The following is a 23,576-nucleotide window of genomic DNA, read 5'->3' on the forward strand; positions in this document are numbered from 1 at the left end:
TGGGAAGTGGGTTAAAACTGAGTTACAAGATTTGAGGATACGACAACAACAACAGACAGAGCGAGTTTAGCGTGTAATAAAAAGAGCTTTACCTGGTAAATAAAACAGTTCTAGTTTATTTGAATAACACTGTCCTGAGAGGATTTTTTAAAAGAATATATTTATTTTTAAATCCTTTATATTAAGGTCACTTGCTTGCTTGCGTGCTTGCGTGCTTGCTTGCTTGCTTACGACCGTGCAAATCTTTCGGTCGTTTTTAACCCACTTCCCGTGATCCAATCGAGCTGACATTTTGCACACAGACTCGTTGTGCGTGACAATTAATTTTCGTGAAAATTTTTTTCCAAAATTTTACACTCTTTAGGGAATTTAATAAAAATATTTAATTACCAATTGCTTAATACTGGCAGACAATCATCTGACCCATAGGTGGCAGCCATCTCAAGCCAGAGGACGAGAGGACTCTAGCCGCCACGCATATAAAGGATTTATAGTGAAAAACTTTGTTTTTACGGGTTAATTTTTTATGTATAAAATATATAACAGGTGACATTTTGGATAATGGCCCTGCTAATAAGATGGCCTATTTCAGAAAATGCCATAGATTGAATTTAAATTGACTCGTGGCAACACATTATTATCATGCCATTGCAATTTTTATTAAACTCACAAAGTTTCAGATGATTGATTTTACAGTGAATGTTATGTTTCGTGAATGACCGATTGTCCTTCAAGCAGTAATACGTTACCACATTTGTTCATCATGTGACAACTCTATTCATTGAGCTGTGCTTGGTGGAGGGGAGGGTATACGATATACATTTTACTCACCCAAAACATTTTTAAAATTTAGAATCATGGTATTGGTCACGAAAGTCTGCACTTGTTAAATTTGCGTCGCGTGTGATTGCGCTCACACTTTTTTAAATCCTTTATATTAAGTTCGCTTGCTTGCTTGCTTGCGTGCTTGCATGCTTGCGTGCTTGCTTGCTTGCTTACGACCGTGCAAATATTTCGGTCGTTTTTTAACCCACTTCCCGTGATCCAATCGAGCTGACATTTTCCACACAGACTCGTTGTGCGTGACAATTAATTTTCGTGAAATTTTTTTCTCCAAAATTTTACACTGTTTAGGAATATTTTTTAAAATATTTAATTACCAATTGCTTAATGCTGGCAGACAATCATCTGACCCATAGGTGGCAGCCATCTCAAGCCAGAGGACGAGAGGACTCTAGCCGCCACGCATATAAAGGATTTAGAGTGAAAAACTTTGTTTTTACGGGTACATTTTTTTGGTTACTCAGGTTCATCAATTGGTTATTGCAGCACTTTATGACGCTCAGAATCATGGTAATTATATACCGCGTGCACACAGAGCTTGACGTTGTTACCCAACGAAGGCAACTTTATTCGGTCTGGGCGGCTCATTCGTAGAGAAACCCCGTTACCCCCTGACTTTACTCATTAAACCATTTTCAAAATCATGAACCCAACCGATTTTTTGATTGGCCATGCAGAACATGATACGGTAATTAAAGCAATTATTTCTATTTTTGTACGGGTGACTTTAGTTAAAATGGCATAATTTAAAATCTGAAATACAGTAATAACAAGGAACAAATGGAATTATGAGCACAAAGCAAAAGTGTCCAGTCTGCTATTTTTACCTCCCCACCCCCCCCATCTGCAAAGCTTTTAGGTGAAATTGGAAACTATACATGATTTAGGTTATGTGAATGTGAGATCAGAGGAAAAAACACGATGAGGTTAATTTCACTATTTCTTGGTAAGGCGAAGAAAGCGTGAAGTTCACCGTGCATGTAGTCTGCTGTATTGATTTCGCCATCAATTACGTGAATGTTTGAGTGGAATTTAAACCTCCTTGTGTTTTGAAAGTCCGGTGGGAAAACCAAGTAGAGTTTCAATTGAAAATAATAAATAATGAACAGTTTAAGTGGGGCTTGATCGAGTTTTATTGACCGCTACATAAACTGGATTTATTTGTGTTTTTCTGCACTCAACATTAAACTTATATATAATGTGCCTTTACAACGTGCCTGCTGTCGAAGCACATCAGGATTCTTTGCTAATTAAAACATTACAATGGATTGTAGGGTAGAAATTACGACAAAGTGACAACGTGTAGATTTAAAGAACCTTATTTAATATTCAGCAAAAGCACACGTGTCCGATAGGCTTATAAATAATGATTTTAAAATTAGATCATAAAATCCAATACACTTTGCCCCAGGCTAGCAATATACCATGTTTACAGGCGCAGTTATTTGGCAGCGACGATCATGGAAAAAACATTGCGGGTTCGTGATGAACAGTGGTGGCTTGAGGAGGTCTTTATCCAGCAGTGGATTGACTATGGCTGATGATGACAATGTTGAACAAATGTAATTGTATTGTTCGGGATTGCTCTGTCAAATTAATACGATTTGCGTAACTCTGCTTCCCATTCCCAAAACTTGTTTGCTTCTCCTTGCTTATGTTCAAAGTCAACCCATTGGCACGAATTCCATATTGGCATGGCAGAAACAAGTCTGTCCTTAAAAGTGACAACTGGTGACTTTCCACACCGGCTGATTCAGCATTTGCTTAGGCTTTTAACTAGAGAGTTTTTTTTTCCCACGATGTCATGTCGAGTTGAAGAATCCATTCAGAAAACCCGCCGCACAGTTGTGAACACTCTCCATGTTAAAGAACACCGCCGCGGAAGCAGATGTAACAGAACTACTTCTGACATCCGCTCAAATGACCTCTTATCCAAACAAAATGGGGGGGGAGGGGGGGTGGTAGGGAAGCGCTCTACCACCCGACCTGCTATGAATTCCAGTAATGTTTGTCGCGTGGTGGTCAAACATGATATTTGTCGTTCAGCTGCAGTTTTGCCAAATGAAAAGAAACTCCAAATTGAATATGACGTGGTGAGGTTTTGTTGTTGTTGCTGTTGATGCAGTAATCAGTGACGGCGCTGAGATTGTAATTAGTGACGGCGCTGAGATTGTAATTAGTGACGGCGCTGAGATTGTAATTAGTGACGGCGCTGAGATTGTAATCAGTGACGGCGCTGAGATTGTAATTAGTGACGGCGCTGAGATTGTAATTAGTGACGGCGCTGAGATTGTAATTAGTGACGGCGCTGAGATTGTCAACTCGCTACAATTGTAACCCCGATTTAATCACGGGTGGCTGAAACCCAGCTTCGAAAGCAGAGGTCTCAGCGGTGCCAGCTCTGACCTCTGAGCCACCTCGAGCCAAGAGCTCGAGTTACAAGTTCCAGCGTTACTTATGGCTCTTTAGCAACGTTTATGGCTCCGAATGTGAGTGTAATTAATTATGTATACGCGCCTGCAAGAAAAAAGCGCGTGCTCCATTTCCAGGAACACTTGAGTTAGGCGTGTACCCAATAAAAACTTGAATACACTTGGTGAACGATGTACCACTCTACACAGTATAAATATGTTAGAATATCTACGAGAAATATATTGAGGATGAGCGTCCATTTAAAATGGAGACGTTATTGAAAACATGGCGCTTACTCACAGTTTATTATATCCCTTTACACAGCGGCTATGAATTTGTGAAACTATAAACTACTTTTTATTATACCAGGTAAGACCCACAGAGCTATATAGCTCTTTTTCAGCAGCGAATTGGGCCACAAATCAAAGCTCAACGATGTGGCTTATCGTGTGGAAATGCCTAGCAGCCAAATACTCTAAACGCGTGATGTTGATTCTGAATGTGGAGGGTAAACCGGAGGACCCTGAGAAAAATCCACGCGACCACGTGGAGAAAGACACCGCAAACTCCAAATATGTTGGCGTGAGGGTTGGGATGGAACTCACGTCCTCCTGCATACCAGGCGAGGTAGTTAACAGCCCAGCCGACATTAAGCCTATAATGAGACGGTCAAATTAAAGTCGTTTTTCATGACATGAACGGCGCATTCACAAAGCAACAGCCGCAAACAAAAACAATCTCGAGCTTAAAGGCCCGCGTCACGTCCTCTATCTCACAGCCAAGGTCCTTAAAGGTTGGGGGAGAAATAATGACCGCTATTAACTTTTCTCCCTCGCGATTTTAACAGAGATGCAGATCACCTCCGCCTTTTCCTACAGCAGCGTACGAAACCGCCGCTCTCTTGAGAAATCAATGCGGGCACGCGTCCTTCCACGTCGTGTGGAGACACGCAGCGACTTCTTTCTGGTGGGTGTGATGCGTTCACTTAGAGAGAGAAAAAAAATATAATATATTATACACGTTCGAATTTTTTTTTTGTCAAGTGTCCCCAAATCTGTACCCCCGCCCTAAACCACATGTGTTGTGAGCTCGCCTTATCCCGTGGGTTGTTCATAATGAGGGTGATTCACCCTGTCACTGGTGCTAGCTCTAGCGCAGGGCACACAGGAAGGCTTTCATTTCTAGCCTAGTCGCCCTGTGCAGAGGCAAACCTTGAGCTTGTGTGAGGGATTTCTGTGACAGCATCAGTGGCAGCGGGCCTGGCCAAAGCTGTTGAGGCCTTCCTCTCTTTCTCCGCTGTCGCCGGCCACCGTTTCACGCGCTCACGGGGAACTGCTTGAGTTTGCAAGGCGGGTGAGTTGAGCGTTTGTATTGTTTGTATGTCTGCAGGGTTATTCAGTGGTCAGCTGAGAACCAAATGTCAGACGCGCTTAGTGCTGTGTGTGCAGTACTTGTGAATGGTTTTGTTTAGTTCGATTCCTGTTGTTCTTTATGTTCGTATTTTAGTCGGCGAATGATTTTCATATTTTTTTCGGTCACGATTTTTGTTTTGACCATGAACATTTCATTCTCGGCGAGCTTCTTTCCTGAGTTAACGTCGCGCGGTTACGGTTGAACTAATAATCCACCGGCGCAATACAATTCTGCCTTGGTGCGTGTTTTTGTTGCCCCATGCTTCACGCTTATATTCTGCAAGACCAAAACGCGTTGTTTAATCCGAGCAACTTCCTGCATGATTGTTTTGCATAAAAAAAACCTTTGAAAAAACGAACCATTCGGCGAAACCCAACTGAGCTAATTCATTGTCGTTCCAACAAAAGCGCTCTCCTTTTCCCCAGTGCGAGATCCTTCACCGCCTCGCTCTCTCGTTTGAGCAGAAGCGAGATTTGCCTGTCGACTGTCTCTTGGACCTCGCCATCATAAATTTCGTTGGCCAATCAGCCGTCCCCGTGAGTGAAAAACAGATGTGAAGCAGAGCTCTCTTGCAGACAGCACGTAGGGAGGGGACCGTCTGTTGGCTCGGTTGCTTCTTGGCGGACTCGTGCAGTGTTGCACCCTGTTGCGTCGACCACACCGCCGTGGATTTATGCCGCAGTTGCTGCGGACGTGATTGTCTTGCGCACATGGCTGTCAGAGTACGGTTGGCAGTCTCTCTCTCTCTCTCCAAAAAAAAATCATGTTTGTTTAAAGGATAGTTTATTTTATAGTTCACTTACAAAAAGAGTCAAAACGTCAGCGTGTACTTCGCCCGGTTAAAGGAGTTGAGCGGTCGGGTGGAGCTCACTTGTGATTGGGGCCCCGAGCCAACAGGAGAAATTCCACGTTGCCGTGGCGGGAGCCGGTGCATCCGCAGGATAACCGCTGCTGACTTCCTTTCAGTTGTGAGTTCGCACAATACGACTGGATGTTGAATTATCTTAAGTATGGAATGTAAAAAAAAAGTTACAAATAAAATTATTATAGATTATTTTTTTTACTTTGATTAATTGGATTTCATGGCCAGCTAGAAGCCTTTCCAACAACATTTCAAGATGCATTGTTTTGCAAGTGCCCTGTCACCAACATTCCATTCCTCGTACCTCGTTTGTTTTTCTCCATGAAATATTAAGCAAAATAAATATCAGTAATCGCTCAATACCTTTGAGTTTTTCAAATGCGTTTCCATTTTTTTATGGCCACGGGCAAAGAATTTCCAGCCACTGCATTTGTACGCATGCATGCACTTGTGAGCATTGGCATGCTGGAACAGTTTGTACAGCCACGGTGGCGAGATGTTAAATACTTCGCCTGGGATGCAGGAGGTCGTGGGTTCAATCCCGACCCTGGCGCTTGTATATTTGAAGTTTGCATATTCTCCCCGTGGTCGTGGGGATATTTCTCTGGGTCCTCCGGCTTTCCCCTCCACATTTATAAACGTACGTTTAGAGTATTTGGCTCTAATACATTTTCACGTGATAAGCCACTTCGTTGAGCCACCAATTTTGACCAGGTCACTTCTGCAAAATGACTATATATCTCAGTGGGCCTTACCTGGTAAAATAAAAAAAAGTTTCAATAGTTATTAATTTAGTTTATTTTGTACAGCCACACACCCACTTGCACATATGTCAGAAGCCCTCACCTTTCCATGGCCATTTGTTTATTGATAGACATTATAATAATCTAACAACTATAATCATCAACATTATTTTTTGTTAAGGAGTCACAATCAGCCAATGTTAAAGCTTAATGAAACATCAGCAACCAATGCTTGCTTTATACACAGCTGTGTGCTGCTGGTGTTGTTACAGAACTTGACCCACAATTCGGAGGTTAAAACCCCCTTTCAGGGCTCACCTCTCTCTGTCCATTACTTTTATAGGTTCAGTAAAATGAGTAACACTCCGTGTGGGAACTCCACGATGCCTATTCCAAGGAGAAAACGGACCGTAGAAGGAATGTGGATTTTTTTTTCAAGCTTTGGCTTATCGCTGCTGCTAATGGCAAGGAACAAACACAAATGTTTGTTTGAGCAGGGAGACATTAACAACTTATTTTGAGCATGTTATTTGTTTTGAAAGCAGCGTGTCATATGCCACAAAATATGGGTTACGTATTGCTCTATTTAGCAGACCAGTGATTGTTGTGCTGCAGAGCTCCCTGCTGCCTTTTCTGCTTGTGCCACGTGTTGTATATCACAAACGTCCGACGCTTCACTCCACTAAAGTGGCTCCCTTTACATTGAAGCATACGCTGCACTTCATAATATACAACACGTGGCACAGCATGGAAACACATTGGGGAACTGAATGTTAAGGTCCATCATATAAACCAGACTTGGGAGCCACCTTGGTGTAGAGCCTAACGCACACCCGACCGGCAATCCAACAGTACCTGGATTTGATTTACAGATAAGGATTTCAATTCTTGGCCAAATTATTTTTTATACCCCGATACTATATTTCACATTTCCTCTGGCCACGCACCAGTGGACAATCGGTGCATGTTTATGATGCCAATTGGCACACTGCTCGCGGTGGGGCCAAGTAGCAGGTTTGCCCCGGCTCTTCCAACCCGTCCGATGCTACGGGAAGCAAGGGTTCGGCGAAACTTGCACTTCAGTGGCACGGTCACTGAGCGGTGGTCTGCTTTGCTTTGCAACATTCGGCTCACTGTTAAAAGGCAATCGTGGTGTCCGTGGTGACCCTGTTTGGATCTAGCTCTTGTTGTCGCGATGTTGCGAGTCAATGTAACTGGGCACTGCGTGGAAAAGGGCCACGTTTTTTGAGGAGTCGTTTGTTGCCAGGCCGCGTTTGCCGTTGCCTTCGCCAAACGCCAAAAAGAAACACAAACAACCCAACCACGTTGACGACCTCAATAGTGGCCAGCAGACTTTGACCTTCCTTATCACTTCCACGCCCGTCGCGATGTCCATAAACGTCGATTCCAAAGTCTCACTTTGCAGGCTTTGAAAACTGCACACTTTGTATATTTTTAAGAATCGTCTCCAATTTGTTTATTTCACCGGGGGGTTTTATTTTTGTTCGTTACACCACGCTGATGCAATTCGAGTTTAAATCTACGGTCACCAGCAAATTGGCGTTGAACATTTTCTGCCGAACTGTCCGTATTTGTTCATAAACACTGAGCAGATTGTACATTCAAAGGTGGGGGTTTGGGGGGGGGGCATGCTGTGTCCGGCTATCACTTGTATGCACACGCCCGTGTAACATTTTGGCAGCAAACGCTCGCGAAAATCCCCCTTAAAAACCCCGTTGCCCTTAATTGGAGATGTGTGCCACGCGCAAAATGTCACGCTCCGAGGTGGGAGCAAGCCCGCACGGAGGGATCCCGGAGGTTCTGGCAACCACGTCCTGTGACCGTAAGTGAATGTGGTTTAGTTTGTATTTGCCCGTGCCATCCATTGTGTGTATAATTACATGTATATGTCGGTGACGCAAGCCTTGCTCTGAAGCAAACTTTATTGGCAAAACTCTCCCGACACGTTTTTCGGGTCGGGCCGCGCGTTTGTTCGGCGGCCTTTGAAGAGGCCTTGTCCGACAATTCGCTCGGGGGGAGGGGGGGGGCAGCTTCTTCAGGAGCTGAATTGGGGTAGGTCGGGTGGAACTAAAGAAGCTCCCCCAGCACTCGGAACGAAACGTCGGACATCGTGCTGAACAGCACCACGGTACGACCGGAAACGCGTCGGAGAGCCATGCAGCACAACTATGAAAACCGCCCACGTGGTGACCTTCATGGATACCTGCCAAAAGGAGCCCTGTAGCGTTAGGGTGGTGGTTGGACTGGTGACTGGTGTATTTCAAGCCGTCGTTCACCTTTGCGTTGCCATCTCTTTTCTGATCATACATTTTTACTCTTCTTCTGAAAATCCTTTGCGGTGAACGCGATGTGCCTGTTACTGAACACACACATCCTGCGCAACTTAATCGAAGCGAATTAGCCTCCGTTGTGATTGTTTTGAAATTCCATCTCAATGACCTTAACAATACTTTGTAAAGCTTGTCAAGGCCTCCACGAAGTTGACTCAATCTGAAATGACTTGCAAAATGCTGCCCCCCTACCCTACTCTTTCCTTTTTTGCTTACCAAAAAAACCCAATGGAATTTCTAATTCACTCGAAGCTATAGATATGAAGGTTCTGCACGTCGATTCAAAGGTTTGCCATTCACTTCTGCTGGCAACACAAACGTCTTCATGGCAGGCATGATTCATAGGTCTTTAAAAAGTACAACGGTCGCCAACGAATGTAATGTTTAGCATGAATTCGTCTCGAGCGTGAGCAGAGTATTGTGGTATAGTTTGTGTTGGAAACTTTCGAGTTACAGGAAGGTTCAAAGAGAGCGGTTGTTTTGGATAAACTGTCCGCCATTGGCTCAGGGCCCCCAGTGGAGATGAGTTGCCACCCCATTGCTTATCTTACCAGAGCCACTTTCACTTTAGATTGACCAAGTCGTGAATGATCCATCATTCACACCTCAGATTAGCGCAGTTGGCTACGTGCGGTGCGAAAGAAGTTCAACATACACGCATCAATCAATCATAAACTATATTTTCCCGTGACATCAACCCACTTTATTAAGCCATATGTGGCAAAAAAAATCTCTGTTAACATGCAAATGTTTTCATCAGCATCATTGCTTGGATTATTATCAAGCAAAGCCATGCATCTTCATGTTTTCCTGCAAAACGCACTGAACTTTACTGTTCTAAATCTCCCTTGCCTGCCATAGCAGCATGGCTGATTTAATGCCCTATAATTGCCATGTTTCATGTGTGCTTCCAGTGAGACCAAAACAAGCCAGATAATCAGACTTTGGATTATAAACAGCCAAGATGGGTCCCCAGAGGGGAGCCCCGTGCGTGCTTGAATTGGACTGAATTTTACAAAGTTGGGAACCATTGTAAATAAGTGCCGCCCACCGGCTCGCAGTGGGGCTTGTTTTTGTTTATGTGGCTCATGTTGTTCAGGTACAAGAGAGCCAAATATTTCGAACTTTGAGCATTGACCACAAGAGGGAATTGGGCATCAATAACATTGCCGTTTTTTGTTTATACGAATACATTTGAGCTAATTCTAGCTCAACCCATAAGAAGGCTACACATATAGTACCTTGGGAGGTGGCGTGGGATGTAGAAATGTTTTTTGTTACCAAATATTGGGGGGAAACAGTGTTGCAGTACTCTGGCTGTCGCCTGACGGGGCTGGTTGTAATTACTGGCGAAACGTCGTACTCGAATTTTGTAAATGTTGTGGGTTTACCCTCCAACACACTGGTGTACTGAACTAGTAACGAATTGACATGTTTTGTTTACGTGACAAACCTTACGAATTGGCTGTGTTGGGTGGTGGCGAGTTTAACGACACATTTACATTTACGCGATCTGACTGAAAAAATCTCTATTATGGAGTTGTGCAGTAGTTAGTGCACTGCAATGTGAACCCAGCGACCTGTATTTGACTGTCATCCACAGTTTTGGGCCCTCCATTCACCACCTTGCATTGACCGGTGTGGTGATGTAGAGTCAAACAGCATGGCGAGGGCCTATTCTTATGACTCGAGAAAGAGTTGGGGAAAGTGAACATAACCTGCTGAGCTCTAATTCAAATCAAAGTTGCATAATGCTGTCGGTGGTCCACAACTGCAGTGTAAATTCCACATTCCTATAACAGGGACCAGTCATCCAATGCGATTACCACTTTTGACTCCCTACAATGTGGTATTAATTGTATTGACCCCAGAGAGATGATGGCCTGAGTTCACCCCCAACTGAAATACAAAAAATTCAACCTTCCGGGCATGAGTTTAACATTCTGTCAACAGCACCATCCGTCCCATGGATAGACTGATCCCGTCCATGACAATGTGGAATTGTGGGCCCGAGGACTGCCAATTTGAGAATGGGCCCCGTCCGCTGCTGATGTGAGCACAGGGACATATTCTGGATTTTCGAGACGAGCGGTTGCTGTACGTAAAGGGGGCCACGTGTGGGTCCGCAAGGTCTGGCATTGCTCATGGCAGGACAGAGAGAAAATGACCGTGGAGTTGTTGTTTTTTAAAGTCTTTGCTGGAGAGAGTTGGACGTGTGGCAGGGTGTGGCTTGTGCATGGAGGAGAGGACGGGCAGGAATGGGCATGGTGAGAAGGGCTGGTAATGTGTTGCGGTTGTGGCGGGCAAAAGCAATTAAAACAGTATTTTACATTTTTTTTTTGGTATCTGGCACAATTGACGAGCGTGTGTGCGCCTGGTGCGAGATAGGGCTTCGGGGAGTGTGGCGCGATATGTAACCGGACCACCCAGTGCCGCGGATGTTGATAACAAAGGGGACAAAAGCGGCCCGTGTAAACACAGCACAGATGCCTCTTAACTCAACGCTGTGTGTGGATGCCTCTTTATTTTCACTTGTCAACGTTTCCTCCACATGTACGGGAGAGTGTGGCATTCGTTTTTTTTGTTTGGGGGTAGCCTGTAATCACGTTTAACATCGGCTTTAATGTAAACCTTGCACAGGTCCCCGTTTTCAAAGTGCATTGTGATTTTTCAAAAATACATCGCTTTCTGTAGGGATTAGTGAGCATCGTGAATGCGTTACGGAGTGATTTTATTGTTAGGACGGTGGGGGGGTGGCGTGAAGTGGTGACATGGTGCTTAGTGCAGTGCGCTGTGAACCCAGTGCGCTGAGTTCAATTCCTGGCCATGGCCAACATTAAGTGGCGAGTTATTGCTAAACCGCTCTTAGCCTGACGCCAATTCACCATCTCTCACGGGATATCGAAGTGAAGCAAGGTCAAACAACGATCATGACCAACAAGACATCGTGAGGAGGCCTTGATCTCGTGGTGGATTGACAAAGGGCTGTACATTATTATTATTGTGATATTTATTGTACGGATTTCTATTAAGCAATGCGTTTAAGAGATGTATTGGCGGACCATGTAATGGCCAGCTAGCACAGTGGTCAGAGCGATCAACTTCCAATTGCGAGGTTGCGAGTTCAAATGGGGGGTTGGCTCGTCCCATCAAATCTTCACAACCGATACGAGACCACTTTGTCAGACGTTAATAGCGGTTCTCCTCGGGAGAGAAGACTGGGCCCTACCGTGGGTGATGCGAAATGCCCACCACTGGCTCAAGTCTGGCAGAATCTCCGAAAGAGGTGTCACAATATACTTAAAAAAACTGAAAGATGATCGGAAGAATCATAAGTTTTTTTAGCAGAGTAAATAACCCATTGACCAGTGCGACTCTTTTTCAAGCGTGACTCGGCTAGGAGACAGTCAGAGAGCGTTACCAATTAATAAATAAACACGATATAAAAATTAAAAAAAACATAAAAAAAATGTATTAAAAGCAAATGATCTTATGAAACGATTATATTTGTATCGTTTCGACCTCTTTAACGTCCGTTTAAAGGAGTACAGAGATGGCAGAACGGTGATCCCTGGAGAAGACACCAAAGCGTGTTTGAATCTTAAATCAACCTTTACTTACAGTGTTGCTCCCTTGTTACATCTCGACACACCCTGCCTCGACAACTGCGGTGGCGTTTAAAGAACAAAAAAACACCCAGTCCATTCGACACGCCCTTTCACTTCTCGAAGAAGAAACAAAACAACGTCTTGGCGCTGTCAGTCAGCCCCCCGGTAAAACGAAGCGATGACTTCTTTATCTTGCATTCTGACAGTCTGTAATTGCGAGCGAAGGTCAGTTTGAATGAGACCTTCTTGGCTAGAGTTGCCTGCATTGAAGGTGACGCATGAAGAAGAATGAACACGATTGCTTTTTTTTTATTTACCGAGCTCATGAGATTGTAGCCTTTTTTAAAAAATTGTTGTTGTTGCAATTTCAGGTTGGAAATTCACCAACAAACCTGCACTGACCAGCATGGTGAAGTACGGTCAAACAAAATCCTCACGACTGACAAATGCGGAGTGTGGAGGCCTTCATCCAGCAGTGGATTGATAGAGGCTGTACATGACTATTGTAAGCATGGTGTGATCATCATTAGGCATGAAACAATTCACCCAGCTCACAAATACATGTATTGTCAGAATGAAACGCCTCACGATTCGATTCAAGAATATTTCCACTCGTTTCTACATTCGTAATGGTGTACGTAGTATGTCAAGGCGATGACTGCCTACACATCGATACGAATCGATTATTATTATTGCACCCACGGGTTGATCCATGTGTCATGCGTGCAGGTTATCAATTTACATCGATCAACCGACGTATCTTCACGTGCCTGGCGGTCGCCCCATATACGCTTATAAAATAATGCTGTTTACAATCGCAAGCGACCAATGCGATGGGCCCATCCCTGTTGCTCGCTGGCAGTGGCGACCGCTTCATAAAGAGGAGCAGTGATTTATTGTACTCGCAGCGGGCCAGGTAGGCGTTTACAGGAAGCGCACATTGTCGAGATGGGTGCGGCGTGACCGACGGCACCGTGCCGCTAATGTAGCGACTAGCCCGAACAAGTACGGCCTTTCTTTCCTACCCTGCTGCACCTTTGTCAAGGCATTGAAAAGTGGGATTGAAACTGAAATGGCCTCTGCGAACGGTACAATTTTGGCGCCCGGATTCCCGCGAGCGCTTCTCAGCAGACCGAGTAATCGGTCAGCGGTCTCGTTTCCTTATTTCTCGTACAAAAATAAAAACTAGCGCGCAACCTGTGCACCTTTTTTCGTGTGTGTTGGGGTTATGCTGACCTCTCTACACTGTGATGAAGTGTCTGGCAGAGAGGCGTCGTTACCGCAATGCTTGACTACCAGTTTTAAAAGTTCACGGGGTTGACCGAATCCCATGCGTCGTCCTTTTAGGGTCGTCGGTAAAATAGCTAACAGCTTTTCGGGATGACAGCAGTGGTTGTCCTGTGGATTAAAGGTCTTTACCATAGGGATGTGGAATTGATGACACTGGCACATGGCTGCCAATAGAAATGAACGCCACTGCATGTGCTTAGCTTAATAAAGTATATATGTAGTTTCATTATGTTTTGGTTTACATCCCACAGCCTAAGTATACATATATATAAAATTGAAATTTGTGATTATGTGCATCTGTTAAAAATGTTTAGCGTACTTCCCGACATGCAACTAACTTGAAATTTGCCATGTGGGTACTTTCCAGACTGTACACCATGCACAAAAATATTAAAATCGACTTTTGTATTTTTTTGGGGGGAGGGGGGCGCAATGCATATATTTTGCACGGCGAGTGAGTGGTGACGTCACATGCGTGATGTCACCCGCACGCGGCAGCGTCACGCAGTGTGCCTGCTGACGTCACGCATCCCCCCCCCCCCCCCCGTGTATTAATCCAAGACAAGAATCCAAGTCCCAGGCGAAGCCGGGTAGTAAAGCTAGTGCAGTATATAAGAGCATTGTATTGACCTCTCTTTAAAACCAATTCAGAGTTCATTGAAACCACGGGTCTCTTTTTCAAGGGAGACTTGCGTGACCCTAAAAAACACTTTCACAGCCAACCAATGTAATTGTACCATGTGATGAAAAATAAAACACAACCATTGAATCCAAATAGACTGGTCATTAATAAACCCAATAAACACACCCGATCCCGGTTTACAAATAGAACAGGCAAAATTGAGAATGTGCAATGAAAAAAAGATCTAATAAAGTATAAGAACAGAACATTTTCTCTTCTTTATATAACCTGCAGATGAAATAACACATTAAACACGTGAAACATTGCAATGGCGACCTGGGAAAAAAAAAGAGAAAGCTAAATTCTCAACAGTTTGTGTAAATATATTTTAAATCAGAAATAGATCGCATTTCAACTTTAAACGAGGTAGCAATCGTAAGACGTCTTTATTTCCATCATACAACACTGGTGGTCCTGAGAACCCAGTGCCCTCATTTGAACATTCATCATCGCCCACTCCACATGGTGAGAGATATTCCCAGGCCGCCTGACTTCGGCAACGGCGAGCGGCTGCTACGGAACAGTTTCCTAACTGCTCACGGTCAGAGTTCCCGATGTGGTTTAAACTCCCCCATCCATCCACCGACCTCACCCTGTCCCCCCCCACCACCCCTGCAGACGCACGACCTTCTAAATTGTAAACACATTTCGTCGTGCTTTGAGGAGGCTCGGTGGGATGAATTTCGTTTTTAATTTCGCAAACCAAACAGGACGAGTGCGTGTGTGCGCGCGCGCTCGAGAAATCGTTCCCGCTGAGATGTAACTGCTGAGCTCTGAGCCGCCACGGCACTGGACTGATTTTTCATTTCGTAAAATGTTCTGCTGGCATGAGAAATCGCTAGGCATGGCTTACACATTATTGCGCGTCCTAAAAGGTCGTACTTTTCAATTTAGAATAATGTTTTTAAAACGATTTGGTGGCGGCGGAGTTGGTTCGCTTTGCCGTGCGGCGAGCCGGGGCCACCCTTGTGTTTGATTCCAGGCCACAGCTCACATTCGTGGCACACGAGATCTGAAATAATATCCGAACTGGCCCTAGGCCTCCTAGACACCCCCCCCCCCCCTCCATTATCATTATTATTTCCATCGACTGAGCTTTGTGATGTGTACTGCCGGAGAAAGTACAATAATCGACTCGGCTTAAGAGTACTACACGGTCATATTTGTGAGGTCCGCTGGCCATAGCAGAGCTTTTTCAACAACACTTACCACAACGATGCAGATTCATTGAGAGATCGTTGTCATGAATGCGTTCGATTTTAGAGCGAAATCACACTCTCCGCTCCCTCCCTTCCCTGCCGTGCCATAAATGAGCAAAACGTAGACAGTGCTCACCAACTGTTGGTCGCCCTGAACCTGTCGTGGAAATTCCACATTCACATGGAGTGGGGCTGAGTCGGATGCGTGTCGGATAAGCCGAAACACTTTACTGCCCTTAAAGTGGATGGTGTTGGGGGGGGTGGGGGCGGCACTGAGTCAACCATCGGACGCAAATTTGAACTCGCTGCGGGAGTCCAACACTCTGATGAGCCTTCCCCGACCACGTACATTGTGCAAAAAAATAATGCGATAAAACATAACCAAGGAGCAATGTAACTTTGTGGGGGGGTGGGGTGGGGGGACGAGGGGGAAGGAGCTTGCTAAGCGGTCGCCAGGCTGACGGTTACTGGAGTTGTCCCCGCCTTCAGGGTCAGTTGGAGGGTTAAGTAAATAGTTCCTGGGCTTTTATTGCGTCAGTGCCAGCTGTCTGGGAAAGCTGGGGGTGTTTTCGTTGTTGGACCCCCCCCCAACCCCCCCCCCCCACCGTTTCCTTCCCAGGCCCCCCCCCCACCACTTCCACCCCCCTCCACTCCCACGTCCGACTCCGCCGCAGAGGAGCGACGGTCACACTCCTCCCGAGCGAGCGTCACGCCAGGGCGCGGCGTTTCCCGTGCATCTGTTGGCAACAATGATGTCGGTGGCGATTGAATGGCCGTGCCGACATCGGGTCCAGCTTGTTGCACTTGTGCCGATTATTGTAGCACCAAGGTGGCTTTCTTTCAAGTTTGTTAGTTTTTTTTCTTAGCAGCCCCCCCCACCTCCTCCCTCCCCCCACCCGTTGTTGCGATGGTTTGGCAGCGTGGGGTTGCAGCTCCAGGATAAATAAAGATGCCGATTCTGACTGTGGCAAGGATGTGATGTTGACATTTTCAAATCTGTACAGTATCTATTCATCAGTGGTTGGCCACTGATACGCGTGAAAGACCCAACGCAGGAGATGCCTGGGTTTGATCTTCCACGAAGCTCATGATTCATCTAAACCGCATCCACTGCACAAAGCGTGGCAGATGCGGATACCTGATGCACAAACGGAAAATGAAAAACTCTCCAGTAGTTTGCGACTGTGGTCATCCAGAAGAGACCGTGCACCATAACGAAGCAATGCCTGATTCACAAATACAAAGGAGACATCACAGCGATAACCACTCCGCTGCTCCTAGCACGGTTGTCCGGCTTGACCACCTGAATGTGAAGTTGTAGTTGTTGCTCTGCCATCTACATCAGCAGTACGAAAGAAGAAGGAGTGGTTGTCCTTTGGAGACACCGGCCACCGCCATAAGTTATTTGGAATTTCCACTATGGGCAAATGTTCATTTGTATTATTTGAGATCAAAATTGCCCTATGCTAATTTGAGTGATGGAAATTGGACTTTGTAGCTCTGATCATCTGTATTTCCCTCGAGCAAAGGTAATTGTATAGGTCACCAAATTCCCAGCCCCACCAAAGACTTAGAATGTACTACTGTATAATTGTTCATAAAGTGAACATTCTACATAATTTATCCTCAAAAAATAATTGCCCAAGAAGCCCAATGTCTTCAGATTCGGTGAATGTTTTGTTCGTGGATAATAATAATAATAATGCATGATGCAATATTATTATTTTCCAGATGGTCCCCAAAATCCAATGAATTTTCTCACCAATACATGTTCAAATGTGAGTCATGCATGTGTTTACATGCAACATTGTGGCTGTGCAACCCCATCCAAGAATAAAAAAAATGCACTCTATTATCGTAGTATTTATTCTATTCTCTTCTTGCGTATGTAGGGCAATGCGTTCAGCGTGTTCATGCCATATCTTGATTTGAGCTAACGACATGCATATTTCGATTTAAAGCTTTCGTGACTGCAGGGATTCATCTTCTTGGTTCTTTCGGTAAAGTCACGTAGAAGGGAAATTTATATTATATTATTATATTATTATATAATTTTATTAGGTTTTATTTTTATTATTTTATTACTTCCCTTCTACGTGACTTTACCGAAAGAACCAAGAAGACATGCATATTGCTCTCGCGACGGCATTGGTTGTCTTTAATGTGACAGGAAAACACGTACGAGGTGGGGGCCTCTGTAAGAAGGCTACCGTCCCCCACCCAATAGAATAGAAGAGCATTTCGATCGAAAGCTTTCGTGACTGCATGCATTCATATTCTTGGTTCTTTTGGTAAAGTCACGTAGAAGAGTTCTACGTCAATTCCACGTGACTTTACCGAAAGAACAAAGCAATAGAAGAGCATTTTTCATGATATTCTTTCATATTATAAAATAACATTAACCGTGCAGCTGCGTACATGACACGCAGTTGAAAACTCGTGAACGAGAAGACTTGTTTTTGCTTAAGTCGTACACTTCCACATGATGAGCCATTTCCTATAGCTGTCGTTTGTGATAGCCAGGTCGTTTCTGAGAAAGAGCTAAATAGTTCAGAGGGCCTTACCTGGCAAAAATAAAAAAAATAGTTTAGTTTCAACCAACATGCGAACTTGCAAAAAAAAATCAATCAATCGCCGACGACTCATCACACCCCAGCTCGGGGACCATCTCACAGCCACCACCCAAATTGATCTCCCGCGACTTTTATTTTACGACTGCCGATAATCCTGAATATTTTACGAAGAAGACCAGTTGACAGAAAGGTCGTGCTTGGTTTCGTCTAAACGGTGACAGTGTATACACGAACACGTGTTATAGTACTTTAAATTAATCTGTTGATATTTATATGTGCGTGCAGATGCCCACTGAAACAGGAACTTGATAAAGTGACTCAGCTGAGCTGTTGACAAGCAACATAGGGGTCCCGTGCCGTCTTTACCACCACTGTTGGCGCTAGGCATAGGGGAACTCGTAAGCAAACGCTTCGTGCCCCAGTGGCCCCAGAGCCATGATAAAATACGGGTAAACCAAAACATATGCAAGCACATTGACTTGAAAATCAAGTTCATCTCTCTCAATCCACAACTTGTCTGTATCTCTCTCCTCTCATCTGACGCCACCACATCTCCGCCTCGTCTGCATCTCTCGGCTCAGCGATATTTTTGCCTTCCCAGTCTCTTGTCTACATATCTTCTGAGTTTATACATCTGAAAAAAAAAATTCTGCTTAGGGCACCCAATTGATGCCAAGCGCCGCCACTGCACGGGACACTGACAAGATACCGTGGGCCCCGTCCCGTGTTTCTCAAGCGGAACGCACAGAGCCCCGGCCGCTCGCGAGCTGCCAGATATCTGACGCACGGCGCGAGAGAAGTCACCTCGCCTCCGCCGCCACCGCAATCGGTCTTCTAAACCCCCAAAAAAATAAACACCATCGTTGTTGCGAGCGCACATCGTCGGGTGTGTCCCGAATTTGATTGACTCAAACTAAACGGCCGTTTCACCACGTTGCCAAGGGGGGCGCTTGCTGTGGTAAAAAAGAAAAAAAGGGAAAAGCCACATGAAACAGAAACATCCACTCGTGTACGCGAAAGCACTTACAAAAAATATAACATATAACCAGCTCGAAGCCTGTCGAACAAAGCACAGGCCAGGTGCGTGCGATACATATGTTGGAGTGACAAATTTACAAGTTCTGGGCATTTCGGGGTAGTCACAAGAGGAGACGCTCCAAAGATTTGCGTGGAGTACTTCTCGGGAAAGTCAAAGCAAGGGCGGGTCGATCGTTGAGTGAAAGGGCGGTGGATTTTTGGAGAGTTGCGAAGGAATGATGAGCCGAGAGCGTGCTGCTGTGAACAAACCCCGCAAACCGGTCTGACGGACGCATTCCAGGCAGATGCAGGTACAACGTCGTCGCCTGTTCACACCACGGGAGCCTCCTTGCTGTGGACGAATCGGGCGGCGCGTGAGGCTACTGGCCGTCCCTTGGAGTCTGGATTTCAGTGAACCCTTGCTCGTTTCCAGATCACTGCGCTGGGAAAAAAATTAACCCGTAAAAACTAAGTTTTTCATTATAAATCCTTTATATGCGTGGCGGCTAGAGTCCTCTCGTCCTCTGGCTTGAGATGGCTGCCACCTATGGGTCAGATGATTGCCTGCCACCATTAAGCAATTGGTAATTAAATATAAAAAGAAAATTCCTAAAAAGTGTAAAGTTATGGAAAAAAAATTTCACGAAAATAAATTGTCACGCACAACGAGTCTGTGTGCAAAATGTCATCTCGATTGGATCACGGGAAGTGGGATAAAAAACGACCGAAAGATTTGCACGGTCCTAAGCAAGCAAGCGAACTTAATATAAAGGATTTAGAAAGGTAGCGGGGATGCGCGCCGCTATGTCCTGGGATTTTTTATTTCCCTTTCTCAAGGTATCGACCGTGCGTTCTGGGAGGCGTCACAGCCACGTGGTCAAAGTCGTCCCCTCCTGAATGTATTTCACAGTTCAGGGCCCGTTTTCCATACAGCCGCACCTTCCATTGTTGCGGTTTGGCTACGTGTGGTGCGAAAGAAGTCCAGCGTACATACAGACCCCCAGTTATTTGTTTGCGTGGAATTGGAAAGTCCGATCATCGATAGCGCGGCTAACAGCGTGCTTCAGCCGCACCGAACCTCACAAAAATAATATTCAGGGCCTACCTTGGCTCCTCCCACCCTCATCCAGTATATATACAAGGACTGTTTTCTTGGAATTTCTCTCACTTGATACAGCAGTCGTGCTGTGACGGTTCCACCTGAAGACGGAAGCTTGTGTTGCCTCCGAAACGTCGTGATTTTTATTTTATTTTTTATTTTACTTTCATTAATTTTAATTTTTTTACCTACGTGACTTTACCGAAAAACCTAAGAATATGAATCCTTGCAGTCACGAAAGCTTCAAATCTAGGATAGTGCGGCTGTTTAAGATCCAGTGACAAGCATTGGAAAGCCTCTCATCGTGAGCCGTCTTCAGATCACAACGTTTCTAACTTACGTGCAGCTCAACTTGCGAACCCAAAACTCTCGTTGTATAACGGCAGCTGTAAAGGTACTCATTGCAAAAGAAATGGATTCAGTCTCAATGGTCTTTACATTGTGAACTGAATTGCTTTTTTGAGTCATATTGATTGATTTAGTTGGTGCTGGGAGCAATTACTCATGATTGAGCTTTTTCCCCATGCTCTCAGGGGTCCGTAGTCTATTTGTCACTTGCCCTACGCTATAATTAATTGTATTTCACAAACACTGACCGTGAGTAAATGCAGACGTGCTTCTCCAAGTGGAAAGACGCTCTTCAAAGTAACAAAAAACAAACGGGCAATAATGTATGCATGGCAAACACAGTGCATGCGCTTGTTTGTGTAGCTATGACTTCCAAACAGCACTGTAGTCCGAATTATGTAGTTTTTTTTATCAAACGTTCATTCCATCTATTACAGGAGTCATGAAAAATACATCGAGGCTCAAATAGCACAAGAACGTATGAGAAGCAGGAAGCAAAATAAAAAGCGACCCATTCTTATCCTCCCATTCCTAACCCACATGATGAATATTGCCCTGCTGGGAAAGCCCACCCAATCTTCCCATATTTTTCTGTGAACAAATCATATCAATGTTGGGCTGGCAAACGACCAGAATGATTCCCAGCTACGAGATGAACACTCAAGAGGAGGAGAAATGAAACAGAGATGATTTACAGCCGACATCTAAAACCTGCGCATGTATTGTGGTGGGGTGAGGTGGAGGGCATGAGTAGTTTTTGTTTGCCAAATGCAGGTTTTTCTCTTTGAGGATTAGCTGCTGGTTGAGACTTGGGAGGGCGTGGAGGGAGGTGCATGCCTGTAGTGCGGAACCTTTGAGGAGGGGTTGGTGGGTCACAAAGGGATCATCGCGTCCGAGGGCACCCACTAGCCGGGAAGAGAGGCATGCCTGCAGATGGCAGTACAGCAAGTCGGTTGTTTATATTTTTTTGCATGCATTTTGAAATGTTAAGCTACAGCTAAGCGTGAACTAGTGCCGGTCACGTGATGTCCTTTGTACGGCAGTGCTGTGAAGTGATTGGTATCTCATTATGGCTTTTTCAAACAAACATTTTACTAATCACATCACGGCTGTGGTACAAATGTTGATTCACATGGCCGAGCTAAATACAACCAGCGGAGCCTCACGTCATGCCACGAAATTGGCCTGGGAAATCACACCAGAGGAGCACTTTTTCGGTGTCGATTCAAGAGCCCTCTCCTACCCCCCACTGCATGGCACATCTTGGTTATCCCATACAGTGTAGAGTCATTCACCTCATGCCAAGTTTGAAGCTGTACGGACATCTGTGGAAACTACTGGACGTCTGTAAAAAAGAGCCTCACGACTCATCGGATTCCTCCAGTAAAAATAAATATTCCTCCAGTTTAAATAAATATTTGAATACAAAAATTTATATTCTGATATTCTCATTACCGATTTTTAGGGAATGTCACTGGACTAGGGACGCTGGCGATGATGTAATGCTCAGCAGCACACTGAACTCGCAATGCAGGGGTCGCCGGTTCAATCTGCTGGCGTGGTAATTGAAACAATGGGGCAAGTTAATTAAATCCCCACCTCACCCCTCCGTCTGCCCAGCAGTATAAATGGGCACACCACAGTTAGTCGATCGTCAGGCAGGTCGTGTGCGGTGGTGGGGGAAAGATGCTGCTGCTGCTGCTGCTTTCACCTTCCCGCACCTCCGATTAGCATGGTTGGCTTCGTACGGTGCGAAAGATGTTCAACATACATACCCTGGCTCGCCAGGAGAAGGCGATGCAGCAAGTGGGTTGATCTCCATCTGTTTCCATCTGGACAGGTGGCATTACAGCGTTGCCACCTCCTTCCCACCCATCGCACGTGTGGGTTTTCTCCGGGTGCTCCAGATTTCCACCACTTGCATAAACGCTCCATAATTGGTCGAAAACATCTCAAAAGAATAACCCAGTGTAGCAGGATCCTCTTACAAAAAAAGAGTCCTTGGACTTTGTGAGACGATGGCTTTCCGAGATGGGTAGGCCAATGTTAAATGTTCTGTCAGCAGTGGTGTGGGCAAGCGAATGTTGAACTCGACCCTTGCCGTTTACTGGACGAGGACGAACTAAGCAAAAATAAATCGAATTTTCAGCAATAGTGGACGGTGCATTGTGATTTAGCCGAGACCATTCGAAACTCGCTGCGCATGGGAACGTGGTTTAGTCTGAATTCTCTGACATAGTCATTGGCCCCCCGAGCGATCCAGCCATCTAAAGTTATGACTTCTTGCGATTATAACGAGTGGGAGTGGGTTGATTTGACATTGATCCATTGCACGTGCTGTACATGGCAGGGGAATGGGTGGGGGGGTAGGCACGGGAGAAGGGGTGGTGTGGTGGGGAGACCCAGCACCTTCTTAAATGAAACAAATAATGAAATAAATGTCAGGAAAAATTAAGCTCTTAAGCTTGTGCTCATTCATGTGGACAATAGTTTTCTCTCAAGTTTTCGTGCGCCGTGCTGTCGTCTCCACAGTCCCACGCAGAGTTAGCCGAGCTTTGCGCCGGGGTCTTTACGGTTAGACACATGCTTGGAATAACTCGATTGGACAGGAGGGGAAACACGAGGCTTTCGAGAACAAAACACCGTGCGCTCGCGATGAAGAAAAACACGCGAAAGGCGCCGCTGCACTTGTCGGCCCAGTGGCGTGGCCATGGAAGTGTGCAGGCGGTGCAACTGCGTCGTGGAGCACACGACCCGGAGATGCCCAGCCACTGGGCCACGAAGAGATGGGATTTTGAACAGGTGGTGACCGCATTTCAAATCATGCACCAGGGCCCATTTCAATCAATGGCCGTTGAGCCCTTAACCCAAAAATGGGTTCTTGGCACAACCAAGGGTGGCAAATGATAGCAAATATTTTATTGAAACATTTTATCTCGAGATTACAAATATGTATAATAGCAAGGCCACTGTGGTAGCTTTTTAAAAATGAGAAAACAAAATGTTATTAAAGCAGGATACTGTGGGATAGTTTGCTGGAGAATATAATTTTCGTTAAAATATTAGGTAATTTATTGTATATTTTATACCTACGTGACTTTACCGAAAGAACCAACGAGTATGGATCCCTGCAGTC

At 45.2% G+C, this 23,576-nt stretch overlaps 1 protein-coding gene across 3 annotated transcripts in view; it reads left to right on the top strand.

Annotated features, from left to right (window-relative positions):
- Positions 1-23,576, top strand: part of LOC144944587 (neuronal-specific septin-3-like) — a 208,720-nt gene that overhangs the window by 105,996 nt on the left and 79,148 nt on the right. The window contains exon 1 of one of the 3 annotated variants that reach the window (XM_078872872.1): positions 4,456-4,608. The exons of 1 other annotated variant lie outside the window; for it this stretch is intronic. Coding sequence is in view for 1 of the 2 variants with exons in the window: in XM_078872869.1 (XP_078728995.1) it covers positions 8,044-8,116 (73 nt within the window). In the remaining variant the exon portion in view is untranslated. Of the gene's footprint in view, positions 1-4,455; positions 4,609-8,043; positions 8,117-23,576 lie in introns of those variants that run through there. One more of the 3 variants, XM_078872869.1, reaches the window with a different exon arrangement.

This window comes from Lampetra fluviatilis, chromosome 35 (genome assembly GCF_964198595.1).
Source record: "Lampetra fluviatilis chromosome 35, kcLamFluv1.1, whole genome shotgun sequence".
Lineage (NCBI taxonomy): Eukaryota > Metazoa > Chordata > Hyperoartia > Petromyzontiformes > Petromyzontidae > Lampetra > Lampetra fluviatilis.